This window comes from Carettochelys insculpta, chromosome 22 (genome assembly GCF_033958435.1).
Source record: "Carettochelys insculpta isolate YL-2023 chromosome 22, ASM3395843v1, whole genome shotgun sequence".
NCBI lineage: Eukaryota > Metazoa > Chordata > Testudines > Carettochelyidae > Carettochelys > Carettochelys insculpta.
Window position 1 is genome coordinate 17,130,707 of NC_134158.1, and position 12,067 is coordinate 17,142,773.

Below are 12,067 nucleotides of genomic sequence, written 5' to 3' on the forward strand. Positions count from 1 at the left end.
GGGCACAGTGGAGGATGCTGCAGGGCAGAGAGAGCGCTGGCTGGATGCAGGGCTTACAGTGGAGCCTGGGACCTGGGGCGAGGCAGCTGAAGCTACTGACATCCCCACAAAAGCCTCTCTCCCTCCCTGCCCACCTGTCTCCAGCAAGTACCTGGCATGACCCCCACCCATCCCCGGCAGGGCTCTGGACATGGCTCAGCCCACTGGGAAAGGAGTTTGTACCTGCCCTGCTGCCCCTTGGAGCTGCTGGGAGCTGGCAGGATGTGACCTCTCCCTGGTTTCCTTTCCCTATCGCTCCCTCCATGGCGCTTGTGCCACACCCCTCAGCAGCCTGAGAGCCGGATGCTCCTGTCCCAGCCAAGCAACAATGGCCGGGGTTGCTTGGCTTAATAAAATGAGACAAGTCCTGCTGCAATGACCAAAGCAGCGGGGCTCAGGCAGCCAGGTCCCTGCATCCCTCCATCCGTCTGGAAAACTGCATCGGCTCAGGTGCGGCTTGTGTGTGGGCTGTTCTGCCCTGGGGCCTGGAGTCGCTGTCAGTGGGCCTGGCCCTGCCACACACTGAGCCCTGGTGTCCCTGAATCCTATGGTGACAGTCTGTGCAGATCCAGGGGATAATGCGAGGGGTTTACATGGCTGCCCCAGCCCCAAGGAAAGGGATCCACGAGGCCAGGGGCTGTGACCAAATGGGTGTGTACAATGGAGCCCACAGAGCAGAAGTGACCCTTGTGCCCAGCACTGAGGCCTTATTTATATCACTGGATTGTGAAATACACATTCTGGGAGTTTTTGGTATCAATTAGCAGGGCCGTCCTTAAAATTTATGGTACCCTACGTGGAGGTGTGGGGGGGTTGGCGAGAAAAGGAGGAGCTACTTCTCCATGGGTTGGCGGCTGTACTCAGGGCTCTGGGGGCAGGAGCAGGGCAAGGTGCACGAACTGGGGGCTGGTGCAGCACTCCACATTTTATGTGGTTTCCCAGCTGCCGCCAGCCCTGCAGCCAGGGTCCCAGCTGTTGCATGGGCCTCTGTCACTGGCCTTGGCCTGCCGGGGTTCCCGCCTCCTGGAGACGTGGCCCTGCTCCTGACCCCACAGCAACTGTGGGCAGCAAGGGTTGCGGGGGCAGGTTGATGCTCACCGTGGGAGCCCACATTGCCTGCAGCTTGCTACCCTGTCCTGCAGCAGTAGCCCTTGGCACACCCAGCATGCAGGTGCCGAGGGCAACACTGAATTTGGGGTATCTAGTGCCCCAAAGGTAATCGTACCCTATGCAGCTGCGTACTCTACGTATGCCTAAGGATGGGTCTGTCAATTAGGCCGAGTCTCAGCCTCTTTCAGCTGGAATAAAGGCAGCCACACGGCCATCAGCATTACTTTAACTGTACGAACCGCTCCTTGCGCCCTCAGCCAAACCCGGCCACGTGCCCCACGTCCACCAGCCCTTTGTGGCTCTTTTCTGCTGGCTCCCTATGAGCCAGCTCCAGAAAGTGACTCTCCTGCCCCATGTGTCCCAGAACCAGCAGTTCCAAGGGGGGTTTGTTTGCTCAGCATGTTCCCAGAATGTGTATTTCACAATCCAGTGATATAAATAAGGCCACAGTGCTGGGCACGAGGGTCACTTCTGCTCTGTGGGCTCCATTGTACACACCCATTTGGACACACACACACACACACACACACACACACACACACACACACACACACACACACACACACACACACACACACACACACACACACACGGCCTCGTGGATCCCTTTCCCTGCAGATGCCTGCCCCATTGCCCCACCCTCCCAGCCTGTGACGCTCGTAGTGAGCTCAGCCTGCCTCTCTCACTAGGACTATCACCTGCACTAGTGCCTGGCCACACTGCCCAACAGGGTCTGTGCTGTGACCATGGGGTTTCCCAGGCTGCCAGCTGGGCGCCTCCTCTGCAGCAGCTTGGCTGCTTGTTCTGGACAAGGGAACACAAGGATCTCCATCGTTCTGGCCTGGCTTTGGGGTGAGCAGCCTTTTCCCTTTGCTGTGGCTTTGAGTAGTCCTGCGGGCAACCTGCTCTCGCTCTCAGTCCTACCCCTCAGATATGGCATAGCTGTGTCCTGGGAGCCAGTCCTGGGGTCCATTGCTGCCATGGAAGGGAAGTGATGATTAATGGGTAAAGCCGGGGGGGGGGCAGGGGAAGGTGGGGAGTTGGGAGCCAGGACTCCTAGGGTGTACTGCTGCAGTGGGGGGGAGTGGGGGCTAGTGGGTAGAGCGTGGGGGGGTGAGGGGGTGGTAACCAGGCTCTAGCTAGCTGCATTGATTATAATTAGTTTAGCTGTTAAGTTTCACAAGAGTAAAAAGAACCTGGTGTGTCTGACTCCTGGAGGTGTTTCCCAGCGGCCCTGGGCTGGTTTCTTTGGGAACATGGGCCAGAGGCCTGGAAGGACCCATCGTATAATCCCGGTCAGACACTTCTCAGGAGAGTTAGACCATTCTTCCCTCCCCCACTAGGAGGCTGTTCCCAACCCCTCCTTCTCATTTCCAGCCTAACTTGGCTCTTGTCTGGTTTATCTCCGTTTGCTGTTGTGCCAACACTGGCTTTGGTAGCTCCTCTTCCTGCCTGGGGTTCCTCAACAGGTTCATAGGGCGCAGTCAGATTCCCGCTCAGCCTGCGCTGGGCCAGCCAAACCAGCCAATCTCTTCCCGCTCTTCTGTACGACTGACCTCTCTCCCCTTGCCCCACCACCCAGCCCTTCTCTGCCCTGGGTCCATCTGAATCCATCCGTCCTGCATGTGGGCAACCAGAGCTGCACACTGGATCCCCCATAATGCCCCCGCGTGACCTACCTCTGCCCTCCTCCGACCAGCTTCGAGGTCCCTTGATGAACTTTCTATCTGCACACACCAGAATTCATGTTATGGCAGCACCTCGTGCAGCTGGCCAGGCTCACAGCCCTGTTGTGCTGGGATGTGTGCTGGCACAGTGACAGGCAGTCCCTGCCCCCCAGAGCTCCATCTGAAAGGAGGGGGTAAAGAGGGGCAACAGGGTTAGAGAGGGGCAGCAATCCTGATCTGCTCTCTCCTAGCCCACTGCCCCTGAACACTGCCACTGTGCTTGGTGCTGTACAACACACAACCAGAGACAGCCCTTGCTCTTTCTCAGACCCTCTCCCTCCCTGATGGAGCCAGGGGCACTGACTGGCCTTTCCAGAGGGCCAGCAAGCCTCTTTGGCAGCCCACATGTAGACCCGCCAGCTCTGTGGCTGGGCACTGAGAGAAGAGTACATTACCATGTTTGCAGATGACACAACAGGAGCAGTGTAAACCCTGAAGGGGACAGGTCACTGATTCAGAGCGATCAGGTCACTCGGTAAACTGGGGCAAGCAAACAATATGGGTTTGAAAACAGCCATGTGCAACATGCACATCTAGGGCCCAAGCCGCTGAGCCTGAGTGACACAGTGAGCTCCCCTGGGAAGCAGTTCCTCTAAGACAGTGCTGGTGTCATGGTGGATAATCAGCCTCACATCACGTCCCAGTGTGACACACCAGCCCAAGGAGCTGCCGTGATCCTGCAGTGCACAAATGGGGGAATCTCTAGCAGGAGCAGAGGGGTTTTTACCTCTGCGTTTGGCACTGCTGTGACCAAAGCCGGGATTCTGTGCCCAGGTCTGGTTTTCCCCAATGCCAGAAAGAGGCTGGTGTGTTGGCGGGGCTCAGAGAAGAGCTTTGGCAATGACTGAAGGGCCAGAAACCCCACTGAATCTGTTTAGCTCAGTGATTCTCAACCTTTTTGAGATGGGGACACAGTTTGACAAGTCAGAAAGATGTTGTGACACAAGGCAATTCAAAACCAGTGGGGGGAGAAGTTCTACCCTGGGAAAAATACTGCCCCCACCTTAAACCCCTTTCAGTCCCATACTGCCCCCTGTCCCTCCAGTTTAAACCCTCTCAGCCCCGTGGACTCCCTGGCTCCCTCCTGCATGCTGTTAAATCAATTAAATTGAGTTCTATTTCAGCATGGTAGGGCAGGAACTGGGAGCTGGAGCTGGTGATCCTTATCAAATCTAATGGTGACCTATGTTTGGGTTGGAACCCATAGGCTGAGAATCCCTGGTTTAGCTGAACAAAGAAAAGGGCCAAGGAGTGACTTGTGCACAGTCTGTAAGTGCTTCTGTGAGGAACATGGAAGTTTAATGTGCTCTTCTATCTAGCAGGTGAGGTGGGAACATGGCTGAGTAGAAGCCAGACAAATTCAGGCTGGAACAAGGATGGGTCATGGTGGATTCTCCATCACTGACAAAATTTACCTCAAGATTGGATGTTTTTCTAAACAATTTAGGAATTATTTCAGGGCCAGTCTCTGGCCGGTACTCCTCAGCAGTCAGACTACATGATCACAGTGGTCCCTTTTGGCCACAGAATCTCTGAGACTGACTCAACCTTTCCACCACCCTGTCCGAGCGTGCAGGACGTGCGGAGCTGGGGCAGGTTTTATGGTGCCCAGTGAACCTCGCAAAGTTACAGGAACTCTTGGCATTCAAAGTTTCTCCCTTGATGTGAGCGCAGTGCTGCTAGGATCCCACATCCAGAGGAGAATTCATTTACTAAAATGAAGATATATTGATTCATTGCATACTTTCTAGTTGCAGTGAAATCCAAACTGATTATTAGCTTACCCATGGTCCTGGCTTCTTGCGCCAATTCCAGTGGTCCTATTTTCATTCTCAATGGCACCCCTTTCTGATGTAGTAAGATCACTGCCTAAGGCATAAGTCACAGACTTATAACCTAAAAACCAAATAGTTATGCTCATTGCCAGAGCAAGGTACCTCTGATGCAAGCCACACCGGTGACTTCTGACCACATGTGGAAGTACTTGCACTGTCACTTCCACAAGGTGCACAGACCAGGCTGCAGAGGTGTATGAATTGCAGAGGGCCCCAAAGAGCAGGAGGGGTGAGAGAATCATGCCAGGCCCTGTAATCCTCTGGGTCCCTTCCACCCATAGGACAGTTGAGGTAAATGCTGTGTGGTTCCCCAAAGTGTGGGGCCTGCAGTCGTCATCCCAAATCATCCTATTGCCAGGACGGGTCATCTGACAGGAGGTTTTTCCTAATGTCCAACCTAAACCTCACTTGCTGCAATTTATGCCCGTTGCTTCTTGTCCTGCCCTCACGTTCGTTCTCTGTACAACAAACTTTGATGTATGTGAAAATGATTATTGTGCCCTTTCTTAGTTTTCTGTTCTCCAGAATAAACAAACAAATTTTTTCAATGTCCCTTCAGAGGTCATGTTTTTAGACCTTTAATCATCTTTGTTACACTTCTCTGGACTTACGCCAGTTGATTCCCATCATTCCTGAAATGTGGCACCTAGATCTGGCCAGTTGAGGCCAAATCAACATGAAATAGATCAGAAAAATTACTTCCTCAGTGTTGTTTGAAACACTCCGGCTACTACATCCCAGAAGGATGTTTTGCTTTTTTTCTTGCAATTATACTGTGACTCATATTTAGCTTGTGGTCCACTGTGACCCCCAGATCACTTTCTGCTGTGCTCCTTCATAGGCAGTCATTTCCCAGGGTTGGTGTATGTAATTCATTGTTTGCTCCTAAATGGAATATTTTGCATTTTTCCTTATTGAATTTCATCCTGTTTACCTCCCACCATTTCTCCAGTTAGTGCAGATCATTCTGAATTTTAATCCTGTCCCCCAAAGCACAAAACATTGTACCTGTACTTACAAAGTAGATAATTCAGCATGTGTTTCCCACCTGGGTATCATCTAGAGTGTGGTGATTGTTTTAGCATATTTTAAAACCTTTCAACTGGTTAGTATATCCTGAAACCTGCTGAAAATTTCCTCCCATTTTCAGGCTGTTCTTGAAAGAGGGAAATCTGTTGTACTTGTGTTTTGTGTGCATGCCCTGTTCAACAGCTCAGATGGGGATAAAGGTTAGGGGATGTTACTTGTGAATCAATCAGTAGCCAGACACAAGGACTTCAGCTCACAGACAGAGCTGATGTGTGTAAGAGAAGCAGCTGAGAAGGAGATGCTGGCAGTGGGGAGAGAGGTGATTTGAAAGCCTCTTTGCCATATTTCCTGTGTTCAGGTTCAGTCCTGGGGACACAGGTGTAATGCTAAGAAATTTTTAACTTATTTTCTTTTTTCCCTTCTAAACCTATCCCCTTCCCACTAGCATTCTCTGTGTTAGGCACTCCTCGATCAGGCTTCTTGTTGAAGATGAAAACAAAGCACTTCTGCCATTTCCAAGTTTCTTGATATTGTTTCTCCTGCCTCACTGAGCAGTGGGCCTGTCCTTGGTCTTCTTCTTGCTTCTAATATATTTATTTAATGTCTTCCTGATACCCTTTATGTCACTAGCTAGTTTGAGCTTGTTTTGTGCCTTTGCCTTTCTAATCTTGCCCCTGCATACCTGTATTGTTTGCTTATATTCATCCTATGCAATTTTTCCTAGTTTCTACTTTTTATATGATTCCTTTTTGATTCAAACCCATGGCAGGATGACTGTCGCCCCAGCCAGGCATGAGGGGAGCAGGGTGAGTGAGACACTTAGCGACACTGTGTGAAAGCACGGGACTTGGCTTAGAAGGGCTGGTATAGGGTCATTTATTCTGACATTGCTCACCAGGCTTTGTCTTTTGCCAGCTACTTACGGCCCATCTGCACTTGGTACATTACAGTGGCGTAGCTGCAGCCCTTTTCTGTAGATGCTACTGATGCCGACAGGAGGGGCTCTCCCATTGGTATAAGCAAGCCACTTCCTGGAGGGGCACTAGCTGGGTCACTGAAATATGACGTGCAGCTGAAGCCTTTCCCCTAGTGCATCCAAAGATGGCAAGGAAGAGCTCACTTGGGCCATGGCTTACATCAGCCAGTGCTCGGAGAGCTCCAAAATATCCATCTGTGAAGACAGTGACTCACCTTATCTTTTTGCTTTTTGCAGCTTCCATGACAGGACTCCCCATGACAGGTAACTATGCACATAGGCAGAAGATACAGAGTCTGTTGGTGGGGAGGGGAGCAGGTGCAGGCTGCAGTGTGAAGCTACGGTACTTCATAAATGGGATAATGAAGGGCAGAGTTAAGGTTACTGAATATAGTGGTCCAAGTCTAGAACTGGAGACCTGTGTTCAAATTCTGCCTCTGCCAGCCCCACCCTGTGGTCTCAGTCTGTTCATTCCTTGCTGCCTGCCTCAGTTTCCTCACTAGTGAATTGTTAATGTCAGGTTGTGTGACAGAGTTAGCAGAGCACAGAGCCTCTTGGCTCTCTGGCCCTAGGGAACATGTCCAGGCCACCCATTGTCTTGAGGGAGTCCTTCTGCCTGTGACTGCTGGGGGTGGGATCCCAGGACTGGGCTGCTCTGGTGCCTTCAGCACCAGAACAATGCTCAGGCTGGACACTAGAATACAGAGGAGCCAAGACAGCACCGGACAGAGCCAGTGGGGTCTTTTGGGGAGCAGCACTATACCCAAGCAAGGCTGGTGCTGACAGCTTCTGTCAGGCCAGGACATCAGGGTGCAGACAGGGAGGGAGCCCAGGTAGGGGCAAAGAGCAGGTCAGGCTCCTGACAGGTTATCCCCTCTCCTGGGAGCCATGCAGACTGAGGCTGGGCTGGCCTGGGCTGGGCTGGGGACACCTGTCGGCGCATGAGGGAAATTCAGCCCTGCAGCTCATGTCTCACTGTGGGCATCAGAGACCTGCACTGGCTTCCACCTGCAGCTATTGCCAGCTTGGAACCAGGGCCCCAGCCAGGAAAGACCAGTGTCTGCCCCTACTCCCTACCGCCATCCCTGGCCAACCCCTGCCTCCACCTGAGCTGGGACCAAATGGGCACCGATGCCATTTGGGGAAATGCCTCAGGTTTCTGTCCCCCAACCTACTGCATCAGCTCATCCTCTTCCCCTAGTCTGTGTGGGTGTCTGCGTCCCCTGGGAGGTTAGACCCTGTGTCCCAGTCTCCAGCCTGCCTGCCAGTCAGCCATTCCCCAGGCTGGGATGGATCAGAGCTGGTGATCTCCAGAAAGACCCCAGTGTCCCATTCTCCCCACTCCACTGAGCCAGCCTGTCCACTGGGAAAAAGGCCCATTTTCCTTTCCTACAACCTGTCCCTGAGCCTCTCTCCCTTGCGGTGTTACAGACTCAGTCATCCCAGGACTGGCTCAGCTCCGCCTAGTGAACGGCCCCAATCGCTGCGCCGGGAGAGTCGAGGTGCTTCACGACCAGCAGTGGGGCACTGTGTGTGATGACAGCTGGGATTTAACTGAGGCCAGAGTGGTCTGCAGGCAGCTGGGCTGTGAGACAGCATTAAACGCACCACGCAGCTCTCACTTTGGACAGGGAACAGACCGGATCTGGCTGCATGAGGTCAACTGCACCGGGACAGAAGCTGCCCTCTCCGAATGCAGGGCTAAGCCTTGGGGACAGCATAACTGTAACCACGTGGAAGATGCCGGGGTGGAGTGCTCAGGTAAGCCTCATCTCTACTGTCAGGGTCGGTGCTGCAGGGAGTGACTAACAAGCCTTCAGCCCAGCCTCTGGCTCCCCAGCGGAGCTCTGGTACCCCAGCCCAGCCCAGCGGGCCTGTACTGAATGGAGCAGGGTGGGACTGCAGCAGGGGGCGCTCTCCCTGCCACCTGAGCTGATCCCAGTCCTCCCCCTGGCAGATACAAGGTCTGTGCTGCAGAGTGTGGGGCTCAGGCAGAGGTGCTCTCACCCTGCAGTCAGTGCTGCTTTCGATTTCCCACAGCAGAGGTACAGGACATGAGCTGCAGGGGTGTGTGTGGGTCACAGTGAGAGGGCTTCCCTCTGTTCTGATCCCTCTGATCGCCCTGCCCTTCCCTGGCACACTGGGGCTCTGGGTAAGCCCGGGTCCCAGCTCTGGCACTTGGTGTCAAACAGAGCTTGCAGCTGCTCCTGGGCACTAGAACCCCAGGGGCACTTTGTCAAGGGTTGGGCCCCTACCTCAGCCACGTGGGGCAATTTGCAATGCAGATGATTAGCCCTGAGCCTCTGACATCCCCACAGCTCTGACTGGACACAACATTTCCCCAACTCCCTGTCATGCAGAGACACCATATTGCTGTGCCCTGACTCTCAGCTGCCCTGTCCCACCCCAGAAGTGGCAGCATGGCAGTGGTGGGGACCAAGCCCTTGGCATGCAGCGGCTCTGTGAGGAGACCAGTCACCCCCTGCAGTGGTAGGGATACATTCGTCAGCATCACTTGTTGTCAGATGCAGAGGAGTCTCCTTGAGGGTTTATTGCCTTTGCAGACACAGTCATTCCAGACCCAGGTCCTCTCCGGCTGGTGAACGGCCCCAATCGCTGCGTCGGGAGAGTCGAGGTGCTTCACAACCACCAGTGGGGCACCGTGTGCGATGACGGCTGGGATTTAACCGATGCTGGAGTCGTGTGCCGGCAGCTGGGCTGTGGGACGGCGTTAGCAGCCCCAGGAGGGGCTCGGTTTGGGAGAGGTTCTGACACCATCTGGATGGATGATGTTAACTGCACGGGGACAGAAGCTGCCCTTTCTGAATGCAAGGCTCGACCTTGGGGAAAAAATAATTGTCACCATGGAGAAGATGTTGGTGTCGTGTGCTCAGGTGACCCTCCTCCATCACCTCACCCAGGTAGCTGCCTGCAACAGGCTGGGAAACTGTTTTCCTATCTAGGGCAGCAGTGGCTACACTGTCCCAATGAGTAACAGGGAGAAAGCCGTGCTAGTCTGTATACTATCAAAACAAAAAAGCAGTAAAGTAGCACTTTAAAGACTAACAAAATAATTTATTAGGTGATGAGCTTTCATGGGACAGGCCCACTTCTTCAGACCATAGCCAGACCAGAACAGACTCAATATTTAAGGCACAGAGAACCAAAAACAGTAATCAAGGAGGACAAATCAGAAAAAAATGATCAAGGTGAGCAAATCAGAGAGTGGAGGGGTCGGGGTGGAAGGTCAAGAATTAGATTAAGCCAAGTATGCAGACGAGCCCCTATAGTGACTCAGAAAATTCCCATCCGGTTCATGAAGAACTGGGTCTGTCCCACGAAAGCTCACCTAATAAATTATTTTGCTAGTCTTTAAAGTGCTGCTTGACTGCTTTTTGTTTTGATAGTATATAGACTAACACGGCTCCCTCTCTGTTACCATTAAAATGTCGGCTGAATGATTTATGGATCAGGAGTGTTTTTATGTCTGTTTTGTGCCCATTAACCCTTTGGCTAAGAGAGTTTGAAGTCTGTCCAATATACAAAGCATCTGGGCATTGTTGGCACATGATGGCATATATGATGTTTGTTGAGGAACATGAGAATGTGCCCGTGATTCTGTGACTAAGCTGGGTAGGTTCAGTGATGGTATCCCCAGAATAGATATGTGGACAGAGCTGGCAGTGGGCTTTGTTGCAAGGAAAAGTCCCAGGACTGGTGTTCCTGCGGTATAGACTGTGGCTGTAGGTAAGAATCCTCATAAGGTTGGGAGATGCTAGAGGGCTGTGATGCAGGTGGAGGTGTATTACTCCTGGGGGGATTCTGCATGGAAAAATTAAAAATTCTGCACAATTCTGCTTATTTGATTTGTCAAATTAACACTAGCTAATCACACCAGTTTCAGTTAAATTGCGTTTTGTTTTGTTTTGTTTTGTTTTTCAAAATAGCTGTCAGCAAGTAAGTCGGTAACACTACAGACAAAAAAGAGATTCAGGGAACTTTTTTTGACACAGGGATTCCTTGCGAGGCACATTAATGCACCGCTCTGAGTAAGAACTCTTTTAAACTACAAAGCAGAATTAGATTTCCTGCATCTCTCAGAACCAGTGCAAAGGCTTGTAGGAGTTAGGGTAATGGAAAAGCTGAGGGAGAGGGAAGGAATTGCTGGACAAGAGCCTGTGTGTGAACTTGGATGGTTGTTGCCTATGGGAGGGAAAAGCGTGGAAAAGGGTGGTTTTCTTTTTCTTTTTGGGTGGGATTAGGAATTGTTAAGGAGTTTTCCCCATCCAGATGTTGGCTGAACCCAGCCTCTCCCATTCAGTCTGGCACCTCTGCCCCTGTGTCCCTGTACCCCAAATGTCCTTGCACCCCCTCTCCGTATGTGTTCTTCTGCTCCCATTCAGACACCCACTACCCCAATTGCTCTGTTGCCCAACACCCTGTCCCCATCCCCATGTGTCTCCCTGCCCCAACTCAGCTACCCCCTGTCCCTATGTGCTGCCTCATCTCTGTGGCCCTGCACCTCCCTCCACCCTCTGAGTCTGCATCTCTATCCCATTCAGCCCCTCCCCCAGTCTGTCATCTCCACACTGGCCCTTACGAGCCCATCCGACTACTCAGCAGGTCCAAGTTGTCTGTCTCCCCATAGCCTCTATCTTTTGACCTGGCCCAGCAGGCACTGTGAGAAGGCACTGCAGGCTCTTTCTCTTCCTTAGCTGGCCAGGAGCAGCTGCTCTGGTCGAGCACATGGTGCCGTCTCATGGGCAAAAGGTGAAAGTGCAGCAACTTTCTGTCAGAAGCTATTTTCTGGGCAGGAAAATTAAACAAAGGTGGGGCACATTAAGGGTATGTCTACTCAATGGTTATTTTGTAATAATGGCTCTTATTTCAAAATAACTAGGACAGCGTCTACACAATGTGACCACCGTTTTGAAATAATTTTTAAGAAGCAGATGGCTTATTTTGAATATGGTAAACCTCATTCTACAAGGAATAGCACAAATTCTGAAATAGCTATTTCGGAATAGGGGCTGTGTAGATGGGGAATGGGGCTATTTTGAAATAAGCTATTGCGGAATAGTTTATTCTGAAATAACACTGCTGTGTAGACATAGTATTTTGGATTAGAGGCCCTGAAAGCAGTGCTCCTGGGGCTCTAATCCGAAATAGGCTCTATTGTGTGTGGACATACTATTTCAGAATAAGTTTTGCATATTTTGGGGCTTCCCTATAGTCTAGATGCGCTATTCTGGAATATTTTATTTTGGAATAATAACTCCAGAATAAGATATTATGGAATAACTCTGTAGCGTAGACATGCCCTGATATTGCATGCATGGAGTGGCACAGAA

At 51.8% G+C, this 12,067-nt stretch overlaps 1 protein-coding gene across 1 annotated transcript in view; it reads left to right on the forward strand.

Annotated features, from left to right (window-relative positions):
• The window catches only part of LOC142025194 (scavenger receptor cysteine-rich domain-containing protein DMBT1-like), a 903,096-nt gene that overhangs the window by 864,320 nt on the left and 26,709 nt on the right, over positions 1–12,067 (forward strand). The window contains exons 12-14 of the mRNA XM_075017758.1: positions 8,174–8,477; positions 9,287–9,610; positions 11,405–11,413. Of these exons, the coding sequence (XP_074873859.1) occupies positions 8,174–8,477; positions 9,287–9,610; positions 11,405–11,413 (637 nt within the window). The remainder of the gene's footprint in view (positions 1–8,173; positions 8,478–9,286; positions 9,611–11,404; positions 11,414–12,067) is intronic.